This window comes from Panthera leo, chromosome A1 (genome assembly GCF_018350215.1).
Source record: "Panthera leo isolate Ple1 chromosome A1, P.leo_Ple1_pat1.1, whole genome shotgun sequence".
Taxonomy (NCBI): domain Eukaryota; kingdom Metazoa; phylum Chordata; class Mammalia; order Carnivora; family Felidae; genus Panthera; species Panthera leo.
Window position 1 is genome coordinate 3,891,978 of NC_056679.1, and position 17,229 is coordinate 3,909,206.

The 17,229-nt window shown below is 42.4% G+C and overlaps 2 protein-coding genes across 5 annotated transcripts in view; one reads left to right on the forward strand and one right to left on the reverse strand.

Annotated features, from left to right (window-relative positions):
• Positions 1–17,229, forward strand: part of SGCG (sarcoglycan gamma) — a 164,698-nt gene that overhangs the window by 135,119 nt on the left and 12,350 nt on the right. For 2 of the 4 annotated variants that reach the window (XR_006200174.1, XM_042930282.1), the window contains one exon: positions 13,786–14,134. Coding sequence is in view for 1 of the 4 variants with exons in the window: in XM_042930282.1 (XP_042786216.1) it covers positions 13,786–13,815 (30 nt within the window). In the remaining 3 variants the exon portion in view is untranslated. Of the gene's footprint in view, positions 1–13,785; positions 14,135–14,602; positions 15,077–17,229 lie in introns of those variants that run through there. The other 2 variants (XR_006200204.1, XR_006200185.1) reach the window with 2 other exon arrangements.
• SACS (sacsin molecular chaperone) overlaps positions 1,009–17,229 on the reverse strand; it is a 41,037-nt gene continuing 24,816 nt past the window's right edge. The window contains exon 9 of the mRNA XM_042930050.1: positions 1,009–13,332. Within this exon, the coding sequence (XP_042785984.1) occupies positions 1,775–13,332 (11,558 nt within the window). The 3' untranslated portion in view covers positions 1,009–1,774. The remainder of the gene's footprint in view (positions 13,333–17,229) is intronic.

The window sequence follows — 17,229 nt, forward strand, 5'->3', positions numbered from 1 at the left end:
TAATGATGAACATTTTCTGTTAGGGCTCAAGTGTAAATTAGCCCCAGACATGCGGCCCTCTGCTGGGGCAAGGTAAATATCAATTCGGCCTCCACCTATGGAAGAACCATATTTACTGGGTCTACTTCCGAAGATACATATGTATATATGTATATACACCCATACTGTATATGTCAGCTAATCATATTCCCTAAAAAGGAAAAATGAAGTCTTAACAAAACCAATGAGCACCTAATAAACTCAGTATATACTATCAAGCACTTTATATTCAATCATAAAAAAGAGCCTACTAAAATGCTAATATAAAATGTAATAAAAAATTCTATCCTAAACATTTCCAACAAACATACATATATGCACATATCAAAAACTTTATATAGGAAGGTACTAAGTTTGCTTTTCAGGAAATACCAGTTACAATAATTTCATATGTACATTTGCTTTATTAAAAGTATGGCACTTAATAGCAGAAGTAATTACATAGCTTCACATCCAGAAGCAATACAATAGTGGAGGCACAAACATTCCTTATTCCCAATAAAAGTAAAAAAGTTTGAATATGTTCCATAAGCCCTTAATTGCATAAAATATTATATTTAGCATCATCTACAGCCAGCACACTTGTATAAACTAATAATTATCATTACCTCTCTTTTACATTCTGCCAAAGAAATATGCCAAAGTGAATACAATATAGGAGGACACTCAAGCATGAGAAAAATCAAATGTCAGTTCCGAATCATTCATGGGGAAAATGCAATAAACTGTCACAAGCTACTGGACATTGTCACAAGGATTTCACACTGATTTTTTAACGTCTTCAAAAGTAAAATCCAAGAAACTCCACTAAGTGCCATGTGGAAAGAAAAGCTTTGTTTTAACTGCAGCACCTTTAGACAACAAAAGAAAGATTGCATCCTGTTCAGTCGCGCTATATAAATTATGATATTTGTGGAAAATATGTACAAACAGAAAGCGAATGTTCTAACAGTTGACAAATGTCGTTTTGGTACGCAGTTCTTGGACGCGATATTGACATCTGGTGATAAGAACTGCCGCCATTTTGAGTTTTCCAAACATCATCTTCATGAGATAAGGAGCCTGTAAACAGAAGGTGTAAAAAACCACTTAAAAGAAAGATGTAAAGTGCACTCAGTGCACCCTAAGGAGTACTATGTGCATACTCTTAATCAAGTAATATTCAGGATTAAAATACTGTACCATTTTTTAAATGTACTATTTACGATGTAAAATTGCAACAAATTCATAATCAGATCCAGCTGATAATGATGCATCCAAAAGAGGATCTAATTAAAGAAACGATCAGCTCCAAAGACTTGATTCCCCTTATTTGTTTAAACCAGTGATATGTCCAGTGTTTCATAAGCTCCTTCAAAAATACCGCGTTAAAAACATAAAAGATACCTCCATCCTGATCACGGACACACACAGACTCGCATCGAACAAACCGCTAAGCTTTGGTTACATAAAGTGCAGTTCAATAATGTGCCATCCTAGCCATTCAAATACATCTAGCAATTCTGCAGCTTACCACCTTCAAAATAATTTTCTTTTAAGGTCGGCCAAGGTCCTCTGTTGATATGCACGTTAACAACAACTCCAAAGTTCTTCCCAAACAACCTGCAATGTGCTTTACCATTCTTAAATAACTAACTGGCAATGAAGCCTAAGGACGTACAGCATTCATATTTGTGCTACAACACAGTCAAGGTCTGGCTCTGCTTTTTTTTTTTTTTTTTTTCCTTTAAATACCTCACACCTTCTGTTGTATAAAATTTTCAAGTTTTATGATGATACAGGCGGTACATTCCATCACCCTCATAGCAACCTCAGAAGTGAACCTGTCGTTTGGGATCTGCGGGAAAGGAAGCAGATCAGGGTATCTTGTTTTTAAACTGTCTACGCCATAGGCCTCCAGCGTGTGGACATCATTCGTCAGCCCTTCAAGCTGCTGACTGTACTCCTCTATTTTCTGTGCGAGTGCGGTGGGCTTTACATCTTTATCGGACTTCCCTCTCACAGCGTAGTCAGCGGCGATCAAAGCTAACTTGGTAGAGAGGTGACATTTGAAGCACACCCATTCATTGGCGTTTTTATGAAGGTCATTCCTGGCAGCTGAAAAATTTGCTCTGGCCTGTCTTAACCATCTACGCGCTTCAACCGGATTGCCAACTGACTTGAAAGTGGGAGGGACAAAGAACCTCTGAGAGTAAGTCTGTCCAGCTGAAGGTGTGCTTTTTTCTTTATTTTGTTGTTGCCTTTCAGATTTATGGCTCGTTGCTTCTTGATTCCATGAAGTATAAAATCTTTGAAACGAGTACTTCTCTGACTGAAATCGGGATGCTGAGGTTGAAAATGTTCGCCTTGAGGCTCTGTCTGCATTTTGATCTAGAAAAGCCTGCTTCTCTAGCCTGTTGATTTCGTTCTGCAAATGTTTAAAAACTTCATTAGCAATGTCATGATTCTCTGGATTTTTGTCAGGGTGCCATTTCAAATACAACCGCCTAATAATCTTTTTCCTTTCCGATTCTGGAAGCTTCCAAGCTTGCTCCACCACTGATGTCACTTCTTTCAAAATTTCTGGTAAAGAATTCACCTTGAGCTTTTTGGGGGACGGATGCTTCGAGGATGAGGTCTTTTGGCTCTCTCTGCCGGAGAAAAGAGGAGGAATGGTTCGTAGACCAGGGGCTAGGAACTCGGTAGGGCTGGTCGGTGTAGAAGGGGCACTGTCCCTGCTTTGAGAGCTTTCTTCGGGCCTTGAAAACTTATAGAGATCGAGAGAGCTAACTATTTTATATTCACTGTAACCAATATCAATCTGATAGATCTTTCCCAGAAAACTAGAATTATCAGCATCTTCTCTTTCAACCTCTTGTACGATAATTGCATACGTATACGTTGGCTGGTACGATCCATAGATATCACCACCTTCAGCATCAACAAGGTACCCAACGTATTCTCCAGGGTAAAAAACATTCATTGGATCCATAAGCAGAGTATAATGGATTTCAGCAGGTATTGGAGTGCCAGGCATCGGAAGTTCAAGTTTCGATGGTTCAGAAGAGTCGTATTTTACTCCTAAACTGTCAAGTTTCTCACTGATCCTGTAAATATCATTGCAACCTAGCATAGCAATTAAATACGAAGTGTCAGAGATCAGATTGTCCGTCGCAGACTTCAGCGTCATTGCCAATGCTAACAGGAAGTTAATGTCCTTGCTGTCTGAATGCTGTATGTATAGCAGAATGACCGCGTTGCCAAATCTCTTCAAAAAAGCGAAAGTTTCACTTCTGCTGTGGGGAATAGGGTTAAAACCTTTAACTCTTAGTGTGGTTTGAAGCTTTTCAAAACAGGACACTTTCAATCCTTCTCTTAGGGCTTTGCAAAGTCTTATGGCTTTTTCTTCATTGGCCAGGAAAGCATTATCATTTTCATGCTTCATAATTCTAATCAGTCCTGTGATGAACTGTTCCGAAGACAAGAGTAGCTGCAATCTTCCCTGAAGAGAACACAATGCTCCAAACTGACAAACTTTGGGAGTCTCCTCGTCTAGCTGTTCTTCAAGTATACTGCTCAGTAAACGAGGTCTAAGTTTTTGAGGAAAGAGCATTATCAATTTAGTGTGAAAGCCATGGTCCTTCCCTAGGTAGCACTGGCTAAGGTCAACCAACATCTGCACGCCGATATTCCCCTGGATTCTACTTTTGTAATGTGGCGCGTCATCAAACACTAAGATGCTCGACTTCACCAGTCTGCCATCCTGACTTGGAAGGTACAGCGCGAGGTCTCGGACGTTCTCGAGATCACCCCTCACCTTGACCGAATCATTTTGCAGACTCTTGAACAAGCCGGACACTACTCTCTTAACCGTGCGCATTTCATTAGGATCTAACTGTTTTCCTTCAGAATTTTTGAATATGCGGCTCAACACTTCAACATATTGCTTGGTTGAAATAATATCTTCAGTACCTAGGTGTTTGAACAACTGGTGAAACGTGCCAAGTTCTAAAGGCAGCTTGTACAAGTAAGGTTTAAAATCGGATTCATATTCTAGATTTATCACTACCTCCTCAGGCTTCAGGAGTTTCCAACCATCTTCCACCATTACAAAAGCAACACCCCGCAGCTGAAACCGAAACTCCCTTTTTTCTGCACTGAGAAATTCATATATGCTCCTTAAGACCTTTGCTCTAGTTTTTACCATCTCTTCATCCAATGTTGTTATGTTGCATATGTTTCTGCAGTTATTAATGACCTTATCAAGAGGAGGATCCAGGTTAACATTAAGCATACTTAAAACTTGTTCGAGCTGTTCCTGCGGACCAAGGTCACTACCTTCTTGTTCTCTGATGCTCAAGGGTGTGGCCTTCTCTGGAAGAATAGGGCAGGATGTCCATAAGAGCTGGAGCACATCACACTGCTTGAATTTGGGGTTTACTTGTGCTCCATTGAACTTTATGAGAGGAAGCGTTCCATTGACCTCTTGATATTGAGGATGAAACCTAATGAACTCTGCAGGGGCCCGCTCAGGACACAAGAACGGTATTAGAGAAAGTTCTTTCAGAAAATTGCCAGATAACAAATCCATTCGTTCTTGGAATATGTGATGGAGAAGGATATCAACTGTATTTTGCAGTGTTTCCTTAGACCAGTTTTCTGTATTAGCTCTCACGCTGATTTCCTTAGCAAACTGCAGCAACTGTTGCTGAGATAGGATGTACTTTAGTCCAATGTTTCTCAAGAATTCCACCCAGGAGGTCATAAACGTGGCTTGATTTTTGGGCTTTATAAGCTGCTCCAATTTTTTAAAGAAGTCCTTAGGAATAAACAATTTTTCGGGAAGCATAACTTCAAAAACTCGCACCGTTCTATCATAAAAATGTTTCGCTTGCTTTAGTCGACTGTTCGCATCGTGGATTATCAGTAAACTTTCCAGTTTTTCAAAAAGTTGTTCCTTGATCTCTGACAGTTCCTCAATACTTGACAGCCTATTCTTCAGATAGATCAGGTGCTCCAATTTTGCATCATAAGAGAGATTTTCAATTTTGGGTAAGAGGTGCTTCAAATATACCTCAAGATCATCTACAGGTACACAGCCAAGCAACTCATAGAGTTCTTTTAGGTGTATTTTTTCTTCAAGAAATGCAGATGACGACGACTGTGTCCATTTTTCCACTTCAGCTGAAGGAATACTTTTTGTGAGTACATAGCATGTTCCGAATTTTGCGATGCTCATGTAGCGACCACTGATGGATTTGTAGCATGGAAGTGACTTTAAAATTTTTATGTCGTCTTGGGACATCAAGTGACTGAGATTGCAGTTGAAATACATCAGAAGTGCTTCAAAGTCATTTTCTACTAATTTTTCGGTTCTAAAGGTTGATGTTTGCACCATATAATGTACGGCCTTTAAAATGCTTGTGGGGCTCTCTATGTTTGCAGTGTGATGGGACAACAGAGGAACAAATGCACTGTCTTTGGAGCAGATTTTGTTCAAAGCAAGCTGGATACAGCCAGCTTTCATGAGCGCATGAAAGACTTTATCGCTCTGGGCATTTGGAAAAACTGCAATGTGCATGAGACTCAGAGGAAGCAGAACATCACCTTCAGGGACTACAAGCTGGTTGGCTGAAACGGTGAACTTTGTTCCTGGAAGCAACGCCCAGTCTTTTAGGGTATCGACAACAATGTCAAATGTTGGTTGTGTTTCTTCTTGATCTTCTTTCACGTTTACAGCCTCGCTGATAAAATGCCACGCGTTCTTAAGCCAAGACTCACTTGCAAAACTGTCCTTCCACTTGGTACAATTTTTGGTCTTATACTCACGAGGCAACACAGAGGATAACAAATCAGCGAAGCTGGAGATGTCAAACACTTTTGCAACCTTACAGTTCAATAAAATATTACTGTATTTCAAATATAACGTATTCATGAACAAGTCTTTGCGGGATGGAATCAATTCATGGTACGTTGTTAGAAACTTGGGTCGTTTTGCATCAAAAGTCTGCAAAACACTGTCCAGTGTAATGAGAAGGGGCAGTCCCTCCACTTCAATCTCATTTTCTTCTGCGTCCTTGAAACAATAATCCACTAAAAGTTTCAAACTATGAAAAAGCTTTAGGTTAGTCTGCTGGAGACGACAAGGCAGCTTCCCAATGTGGCAATTAGTGTCAGGAGAAGAAAAGGTCATTAAAAAAGATCTAACATCAGCAGGGGTGACGTAACTAACAGGGATATCCGCATCTATAAGGCAGTGGTACAGATTGGCAGTTTCATCACAGTTATAAACCAAGTTGAAACCGATTTCTAAAAGGAGGTGTTTCAGTCTATAGACGTTCTCTGCCACCGTCTTGCGGGTCGTGATGTTATAATCTGCATTCTTCAGGTGTTGCAATTCATCCTGCAGTAAGTTGTCAAAAAACGGTCTGGTTTTATTTGAAGTAGACATATTAATCCAGGTAATTATAACCGCAGAGTGTAAATCCGAGCCATCGATATTTGGAGCCCGTACAACAGGTAAAAGGCGTTTCATGTCTTCGTGAATGCAGCTGTAAAGTGCTTTCACTAGACAATATAAATCTGGTTGTAGGTCAAGCCTGTTAACTGGGAAAAACGATAAAAACTTCTTTAAAGTATCCTTCACCACATGAATCGGTGTGTTCTGCAAAACCGACAGTGTTGGGTCAGAACCAGGGAAGTAGCGCTTTTTTAGCTGGATTAGCAATTCAACATATGCAGGAGCTATTAATGCTGTCATTAAACTGTTATTCCAGTCACTGCGAACGCCAACTCCATTATCGTCCCGCCACAGATTTCTTCTGGCTGAATCTAGAGCAAAATGGCCGTTCACGTGGAACGGCAATCCCGTCTCTAAAGAGAGGGGCAAGAAACAGAAGGCCCTGTGGGGTTTTTTGTAGTTGTGAGTAATGCAGGCAGCTACTCCGCCACGTGGAAAGAGAGTAATATCTTGGTTCTTGTGAGCCGATATAACACTCTTAGATACTTTTTCCATACTTGAAAAACCCGATCTATTACAAATTAGCCACGTAGTAAGATTTCCTTCGGAGTCTTCAGTGTCCATAGTATAGGTTATCTGTTGGACTGGTATGTCTTTGAGCTGTCTCTTTTTCGTAACACTATCGATTACAGATGCGTGAAACTGTTTCCTTTTCAGTCTGTCCCCGTCGGTGATTTTGCCCTTTACAGAATACAGCACATTCAGGGCTCCAGTACCTTTGTCTATTTCACAAATAGAAATCTTTTCCATGTGATTAAGAAACATTAAAAGTTCTGCCCCATCTGACCGCAATTTGTCCAAAAGGTTCTGGACCATTCTGTCTGACGACGGAACTGAAGAAATTTCCGAAACTTTTGCCATTTCTGCGTTACGAAGAGGAAATCTAAACATTGTGCAATTATCCAATTTAAAGTGGGTTCCCAAGTAAAGATCCAGGACATCTGAGAACTGTGTCCTAAAATCTGCATCCAAATCTCTAAACATGCGTCCAGGACTAACGGATGTGGCTCCTGGTGCGTATCTGGCATGAGGATCAAAGATACACAGGATGTCATTGCCAGAAATGAAAGAAGGGCAGTCGGTAATATGATACACAGAATTGAACCCTATTCCGTACTGCCCAGTTTTACAGGGATTTCCTTCTTTGGTGCCTTTTCCAAGGTTCTGAATTCCCCTGACGTCATCCTCCGTGAAAGGTTGGTTGTTGTACACACAGAGCGCTGGCCCTTGCAGGGGGGCCCACTTATCATCAAATATTCTGTCAACTGGATGCTGTCTAGGATCAAACACAAAACAGATTTCTGTGGCCTTTGCATCATCGGCATTCTGAAGAAGTTCTTTCAACATTTCCTTTTCTGAAGGATAGGCGTTAAGGATACTCTTGATTCTGCTGGTCAGCTTCTCTTTCTGCCCAAATTCCGTGCCAAGTGTCGTGAAACAGATGTTGGAGGCGTACCTCTCCAAGGCTTTGTGTCGCTTTGGGACGGCTCCTAGTTTCACAGCTACTTCCCTGGGTATATCAGCATGACAGTATTTCACGGTGGTGTCCTTAACTTTTATCCAGGGACAATCGTTGTAGCATAAAGATTTAGCAGGGAGAAGCTTAAGATTAGTATCTGGCAGTAATATTTTGCCATAATTTTTCTCACAAAATTCTTGTTTCTTTTCTCTAATGAGACTCCATATTCCTTCACTAATTATTCGCCGGCAAAGCTGAAAATTCTCTTCTGTTATTTGCTTTGTTCCTTTCTCCTGATCAATAGATTCCAAAACAAGGGCAAAGTCCTCAACAGTAAATGACTGCCGCACGCCCACACTTTCGAAAAGCTCACGGAAATTGTTTTTGTATTTATTAGGCAGCTGATAAAGGTAGGGTGCTGCCTCGAAATTCAAGTGAAAAGACACTTTTCCTGAGTCCACATATGCATTCTCAACTAGAATGAAGCTAAAGGGCTTTAACTTTTCAACAATTGACATCTTAGTGGCCTCATTTTGCATCATTGCATCATGAAGGTATTTGTAGCAAGCATTGGTGATGTTCTCCTGGTACAATGTTATCCCGTCATCAACTGACTTTGCAACTTCTTTCAGCTGGTTCACAACCAGATCAACTGTCGGCTTCCTCAGTAATCCCAAAAACTCCTTAACAGCCAGTGACACCGAACCACACCCCCTGAAGGAATGTGAGTTTTCATTTAGAATTGGTTGCAGGAGACAAACTATATCTTGGTGCTCAGCCGTGTAAAGATCAGTCGCTGCGAACATGGTTTCGGGCTTAAAACTGTTACCTTTCCAGTCCAAAGAAAACCCTGCCGGCTTTGTCAGAAACGGAAGGAAGGGGATTGTCTGATATTTTGCAGCAAAATCCTTTGCCCTGGGATCCCTGATTTTCAGCTTTTCATCAATGAGACTTAACAGGATGCTGCTTCTCAGACAAGCGGCAGCGTGATCGCTTTTATTGATTTCAGCCACTGACCGTGCACGTTCTAGCATGTCGTCCCACAGAATGTCGTCTTTGGCCATGCCCAACTGAACCAGCTTAATCAGAATAATAGGATTAAGATAATCCTGAGTGGAGCCATAAGGAAAGCGTCCATCTTTAATATCAAACAGCTTGGCGACGCGTCCTTCAGGGTGGATCAGCCTTGACGGCAACACCAGAGGATGCCCCTGCAAAGAGCAAGGGATACATGGGGTAACGCGAAGAATTCCTGAGAACTCATCAATTTTCTCATTTAGAACAAAGTTCATTAAGGGATCTCGGAGCTCTGCTTCGATTTCCTGGATATTTGGGAAAAACACTTCAGAAAAAAACTGCTTCTCTGAAAAGGTATTTTCAAGCAGTATCTGTTTGCAGCCAGCTTCTTCAAATCCTGCTTTTACTGAAGAAGGAAGTTCAACAGCACAGAGGTTCTTTGACCCGGTCTTCTTGAGGTATTTCAAAAATATCTTGAAGGCTGCTGGGCCCACATCTTTTCTTTTAAGTATAGAGTCATCCAGAAATCTCACGTTCTTCATGGAAACCCACGTAGATCCGTCAGAGAAGACTTTGGTCAGCTCTTTCCCTTTTCCATGAGCTATATCTTCATAAAATCCTTGGCAAATGACAGAAAAATCATCATGGACTAATTCAGGATCAGGCCACACCGAGTAGTAAGTATAATCCATTAGCTCCCCATTAGTAGCCAGGTCGCGTAGGACGCTGAGGGCCTCCAAGTAAGCCCGCACAATAACGTGCCTCATGAAGGTGGAATTCCATCGTCCTTTCGTGTCTGTCTTCCAGATTTCTTTTCTGTTTGAAGTAACTGCAAAACACCCATTGATGTGAACCGGCAATCCTGTTTTTATTCGTAAGGGTAAATAGCAAAACACTTCTCCCATGTGTGGCTTCACAGCCCACTTCTGGTCCTGGATTTCGGACAGCAGAACCCCCACGGCCCCACAGGGAACCAGCCCTAGTCTTCGCCCACTTTCATTCAGGGAAAACTTTAGAGCCTCTCCTGTGTCCATGCAGGTGCATATCAGCCATGTGGTACACTCTACTGTTTTTTGAGGCAACTCATCTGACGGCTTTTTCGACTGGCCAGACTTAGCCATCTCGAAGAGAGCCGTTAGGTCATCCTCTGGACCTCTGAAAAGCGGTGACTGCAAATCAGCAATCCTCCTGAACACATGGTGAAATTCTTCAACTGTGACCTGAAGAATGCAAGACGACTTGGGGGCATCGGCAGGAAGCTTTTTATTACTGCTGCTGCAACTCTTCATGAGCCTAGAAGCTTCTTTTAAAACACTTAAGACAGGGGCACTCACTGCTTTGGAAGAGCAGGGGCTTTTCTTAATGATCACCGTATCCTGCGCCAAGCTGGGATTGCTCTCCTCGATTTTCAAGTACTTCAAGTACATGGAGTTCACACTCTGAGTGAAAATGATAAGCCTGTGACCACAGAGACTAAATTCATCCACAAGAGAGTAAATATCTGCCGTATTGTAGCAGGTACTACTAACTTCACTCACTTTGGCTTCCTGTTGCGTTCTAAAGGACAGTCGGAAAAGAGTTCCATCGTAGCTGTAAGGGGCTTCTACGGTCAGAGGTAACCGACAGCCAAATACGTCTATAAACGGTTTGAACTGATTGGGAAATTTCCGAAGTCTTTTCTGCTGTTTACTCCAATTAATCTTGATCCCAGGATTAGATTTGTCTTTAATGTGCTTACTGATGTGGTTTATGTTCGGATCGAACATTATCATGAATTCTCGACTCATAATGATGGGAATGTCGGTGATATGGTACACGGAATTAAATCCCAGACCAAATTTTCCAACTTTGTCAACCTCTTCCCTCTTCAAAGATTCTCCTAACCTAGTTATGTTCACAAAATCTGAATCGGAGAATTGAGAATTGTTGAATGACCACAGAGCAGGTCCATGGCAAGCCGCCATCCCCGGGTCTAGAAGATTCTCTCGAATGTCCATATTTCTTCGCATATCAATCATGAAACTGCATTCTGTTGCATTTGCGTCATCGGCGTTTTGGAGCAGTTCTTTAAAAATATCTGACACTGATGGGTATTCTTCCAGAATATTTTTAATTCTTACAGTAAGCGGTTCTCTCTGACCTGACTGCTCAAATCCCATGTTCTCAGGATTGATCAGTCTTGTGCTGAGGCATGGAACTTTCAACCATTCTGCAGTCTTCATGGGTATGTCCTCGTGTACCAGAATGATTGGCTCCACCGAATCTTCCAGTAGATCATTGAGGTCATCAACTTTGATGTCACAGTAACAGCATTCATGAATTGGCTTCATGACAAGTTTAGAAGGGTTTTTGCTGTGATGTATAGGAACTGGTGTGTTGGGACTGGCTGGAATCTGATTGCTATACAGCCACCTGATGATATTCAACATAAGATGGAGATTTTGCTTGCTTTCCTGATCGCTGAGATCTTGGTCACTTTTGAGATACACCTTCTGAATGACTACGGAAATATGATCCGACGTCAACTCCTCTATCGAACCACATTCCTTAAACAGTTGGTGGAATTTTGCCATGGTTTTAGGCACACCGTGCAAATAGGGCTGAAGATCAAGATCATGGAATGGTTTTATCACAGCCTGGGCGAGGGGACAAAATTTCTTGCCGGTCCAAACCCACGGAAATTGTAAGGCCCTGAAAGCATCCTTCCCTTCATTTAAATGATCATGCATGAAGCCGTAAATTTCCAGCAAAATATGTTGAAACTGATAGTAGTCCTCATCACTAAAGGTTTTCGAAGTATACCAATCAACAACAATTTTAAAGTGTTTTAAGACCGCACTGATGCTAGGTTCTGTGAAGATGCCCAAAGCTTTTTCCAAGTTCACATGGACGCTCTCAACAAGAGGAAGTGACGAGCCAACCAGGATTGCATGGGCTACATCGCACATATCTGGTGGGGCACAGAGGTCGCAGACATCTCCCTTCCAGACTAACGAGCCTGGATAGTTTGGTGGCCTTTCCTTGCAAGCTGGGACCCATTTTATTTTCTTCAGGGTCATCTTTCCTTCGGATGACTGCAACAGCGTATGATTCTTGTTTAAAACAAGTAAGAGTGTTTTGGCTTTCTTTACAAGAACCTCCTGATTTGGACAAGAACTGACCTGTAAGGCTTCGATTTTTTTTGCCACTTGCACAACATCAGCTTCTTCGAGGCTGGCTTCGTTTTTTAAACCAATCTGTCTCAAAGAGTGCAGGATATCTGGTGAGGTAAAAGCTGCGGGTGGGAAACAGGTTTCTTCTTCACTATAAAAGAGATCCTTTAGTACTTCTAGATCAGGATCAAAGAGTTCGCCGGCTGACACCATCCGATCCTGCGAAATCTGAATGAATTTTAATGGCCTTAACCAATCAAGCACATTCGGATTCTCGTTTTTAAGGGAGGACAGATTCTCAAGGGTCCATAACATAAGGTGTGTCAACTCATCGTGTGAATAAAATTCATTTTCAATATCTTTTAAGATGAGCTTGAAGCAACTGGTGGTCTTTAACTTCTCTATCTTCAACATGTTTGCCAAGCGAATGGTAGCTTCGTCACTACTGTCTATGACTGAGAGAGAGAGTCGCAGATCCGGTGGAAGCTTGGCGGTATGGTGCAAGACCTTACAGCCTTTTAGTTTTGTATACGAGGAAATGCCCTGACCAGATAAGTGGTTAATCCGCTTGAATATTGGCAACTCCTGAATTATTCTTTTCTCTTTTTCACTGCTATCAGTTAAAGTAGCTAAAAACTTCCTCAGGGCATCTTTGTGCGTGGGAAGTAGCGAAGCTATCTGATTACACAATTTCTGCAGCGGCATCTTCTCCATTATCTGCAGCACAGCACTTGGTAACGGCGAGTGAATGTATTTCTTAACAAGTGGATGCTGTATGGAGGCATCTAATTTCTTAAGGACAATCCCTCCAAGTTTCTGTACGATATCTGCTAAAAATTCAGGAAGCTGTGCTTCGGATTCATCGTCTAAAATGACTAACGATGGAGTCCTGAGTCTAATGAGCTCCACGCACGCCTGACCATCTTCTAGTGTAGTTCTGGGGATAAGTGGCATCTCATCAAATAGAGTCAAATCCTCTGAAAAATGTATATAGAGATTCTTCCAAACCATTTTAAGCCAAGAAACAGATGGGTGATTTTTGTCTTCATCAGATGGATACCACTGAACAATCAACTCTCGGCCAGGCCAGAATGTATTCATTACTTCTTTGATAAGACGTGCAAATCGTTCTGGATTTAGAAGCTGCAGCTGGGTACACGGTCTTCCTGTAAATCATACACAGAGATGTTATAAATACATACAACCCTACTCTAACTTGTCTAGCCTTCTAGTCTTACAGATTACGTAGTACTACGAAGCCATTTTTAGAAGGTTTAAGGACACTGTAAAAATGCGAACATTCAGCATAACTGGGCTAAAATAAGTTTTAAGTAACGACAGAGAATCTGCATATGCGCTTGTATTTATGGGAGAAGTGATTCTCTTTGGAGAGTGCTTATTTTAAATCAATCCATAAAATGCATTTACATGCATTTTTAAAATGATCCTGTAAGTTTCTACAAATAAAATCAACACAGAAAATAACTTTCAGTGGTTATCTGTCCACCAAAAAAAGCATCAAAGAAAATGTGGGAAAAGCTTAAACAGGTACCATTCTACTTAAGGCTAAGTAATTTACAAGGATACGCAATACAAATTTCCTTTCTTCGTGTTTCCAGGAGCTGCGCAGGATGAAGGGAGGGGCATGATAATGGGGTCCCAGATGCAAGTGACCAGCACTCTCTGAAGCTGAGGCCGTGAGGAGTCTTCCACAGTTTCCTTCCACGTACTAACTGGATGCCTAAGGTAGGTGTCACTCAATCTTGTGGGGCCCTGAATCCTCTCATCTGGAGAGAGGATGTGGATGAGGTTCTAGGTCCCAAGACTGCTCCGTTCACATGCCCGAGTATAGACCGCATTCACAACTTTTCCCAGCAGCTTTTACCTCTCTACTTCTTACTGACTACGGTGGCCTCTTTGGAGCCCTGGGATTTTGTGGAAATGCTTCGGGGAGAAACAAGTGGGGCAGCCAGGTGCTGCTGGGCAGGTGGGGCTGTCCCCAGCCAAGCGGCTCTACTTCCAGGTGGTTCATAAATAAGACTCTAAGATTTGTGTCTGGGGAAAAGACTGTTGCTGATTTTTTAACCACCGGTCCAGAAAATAACATTCGGGCTGGCCACAGCTTGTGTACTTAGTGCACAAGCATTTGCACCAAGTGCATTTAGTGCCTCAGAGTAGTTATAACACCAATGGGAAAAAAATGTTTAAATAATACTGTGTACCTATAGGTATGTGTCAGCAAATAAATAAATAAATGGCATTTCAAATTCAATCTTCTGGAAACCTAACAATTTTCTTCCAATGCACATACAATTTCTAGACTCTAAAAGGGTAATTTTGGGGAAAAAAATGATAAAAAAAAGGCACACCTCAAGCCCCTTGAAACTCTGGTTTATCACTATTTTTTAACCGAGAAAGGACACCCTTACCTCACAGTCTTACACCTCAGGAAGATGACTTTACCTTCTACCAAGAAAAGGATCCCTCGTGTTACAAGGAGACATTTTAAAATGACTGCCACAGAAATTGAAGCCAGGGCACAGTTTTGCAACCTTTGGGAGATGTCAATACCCAAACGCTGAACACTCTCAGTTTCTACATTGTGTCATTTAGGGTAAGTCTCGTAGCTACACTTAAGAAATCCTAAGAGCTCGTCCGCAATTTGACTAGTATAGCCTCCTTGACCTATGTGCCCCATTAAAATAGACTTTGTATAATTAAGTTTTAACAACAATGTTCTTAAAAAAAATGTTTACTGAATTGAGTTAATAGACTACCCAAGGCAAGGATATGATTTTGCAAGGATACAAAAAAGAGTTAGAAATTAAAATTCAGAGCACTTTGAAAACGAAACATTAAATATGCACCACATTGTTCTATGTTAATAGGGGCCACATGACGTGCATTTTGTAGATACTCCCATCTGGTATCCTTGCGCGCAACCGGCAACTTATAAACATACACCCACCTTCAGGAAAATAATGTAATATTAACATATAAGTAAAATGCCAATAAAGCACCCACACCACATATAACATGCAACTAACACACCAGTCATGCTCAACTGAAAAAACGTACGAGAAAATAAAGGAGAGAGAAAATGAAGTTAAGACACAATTCTAAGTGCTTCAGATGGATTCAATCTGAAGTCCCGATTTCTATTTCGTTTGTATTTAAGCTTTTCACCCTGAAGTATGAATGTTAACGCAGAAAAACATCTTCACGCCCCGGGTCAGAAAGCCACTGAAAGGCTGAAGCGCCTCCAGCGGTATCAGCCAAGTCAGTCTTGTGCCATTTTGATAAACGACTTGGCTTTTCTCGCCTCGGCCTTTCAAATCATCAGCACTGTCAAAAGAGGTCACCTGTTCAGGACTCAAGGAGTGTCTGCAGACAGAAACGTTTCACCTAACCTGTCATCAGACAGGACTGTCTAACTCCGAAGTGACTCTTTTAAAGAGTGGTTTTTGCTCTACTGTCCATCTTTCCAAACTAGTAACATCAACCGGCTGAATCACTCTTCAAAGACTGCGCTGATTTGTGTTCATATTTGTTCACTTGTTCCCGTTCACTACTAACTTCGGGACACGTTTGTGACACGGACAAAAGGATACTATAGAGACTACTTCAACGTTTACTTTCCAAGAGACCCCAGTCCTGAACGCTCTCCTTAACTGGGGGCTCACTACACTTGCGCCGACTGGTCGGAGGCACAGCTGGCTGGCCACTCTGTGCATCGCGGCCGCGGGCACGGCGACAGCTTTCCGTGCTTCGTTTGTGCAGAAGGCGGCAACGGCAGCTCTGACGGCTGATGGGTTCTAGCCACGCTCCACTGCGAAGGGACACCCAAATCTCCCTGTAAATACACGTGCGAGTGAAAGTCCAATGAAACGGTAAGCTGGAGGGGGGTCACACCTTCCGAGAAACAAAAAGGAAGGAGGCGAAGGAAGGACCAAGTCAAGAAGGGAAAGGGAAGCGCCACGTCTGCCCGCCATCACTCCATCTGGCACCGGGCACGTCTAAGTGGCAGCACCGCGGGTGCCACGGGGGTCCGGGGAGTCGCTACTCTAACACGGGCCACGCCAAGGTGGCTCAAAACTCGCACTGGTGACCAAATTTCTTCCCGGGAAGTCCACGCTGACACTCTGCGGCTGCCTTCCTGGAGTTCGTCTAGAAGAGGAGAGTGACCGACTGGAGCGGTCACTCGCCGGCATCACCCAGAGCGCCCCCACGGCAGGCGGAAGCCACGCCGCCTACTCCTACCGCCGTCGCGCTTTCCTCTTTGATTACACCTCAAAACTACAGGCCCCGTGAAGGCTTCAAAATATCTAGCAATAGTAGCTGTGGACGACACGTCACTTACGAGCCAGAAACCAAATTTCGTATTTATGGGAATCGTCAATATAACCTATGACTTGGGTTTCCCAATCAGTTTGAGCATGGGTATACGTTACTTCAAAGAACTGAGCCACTCCACAAATAGTATTTACCATAAAAACAATTTCCATAAAGCAAATCTTGCAACCTCTAATTTTCCAGGTGAAACGTGAACTGGGGGAAAATAATACCAGTTGGTCAAAATATTTTTATTTAAAAAAAAAAAAAGACGGTCCGTAAAATGACACACTAGGCTCCGTAAGAACAATCGCCGACTGCTCCTAACGAGCACGGTGTCAGCCACTTTGCTTTCCTCAGGGGGGGGCCGAGAAGGGGGTGCTCTCTGCCATTCCCGGCTGCGGCACAGCGAGCCAGGCTCCACCAGGGGCGCCGTAGGGCTCCTCCCCACGGTCCCTAGTCCCAGGACCGGCTCCCCTCTAGCCTTTTTAATCACAGACATTTGTGTGTATCATTAAGAAAGGGGTGTTCAGTCTCCTACTCCCCCACTAGAAACCACAGCTTAAAATACAAATTTCGGCAGAATTCTTTCATTTGAGACTAAGTGTTCTGTGAAATGGATGTTTTCAAGTCATTTAGGTATGGTTTTACTGTGGTGTGTCCAACCCCCATCTATACACCTATATTGGTACAGTTTCCTCTCTCCTTTAATATTTATTGGCATCAGAAAA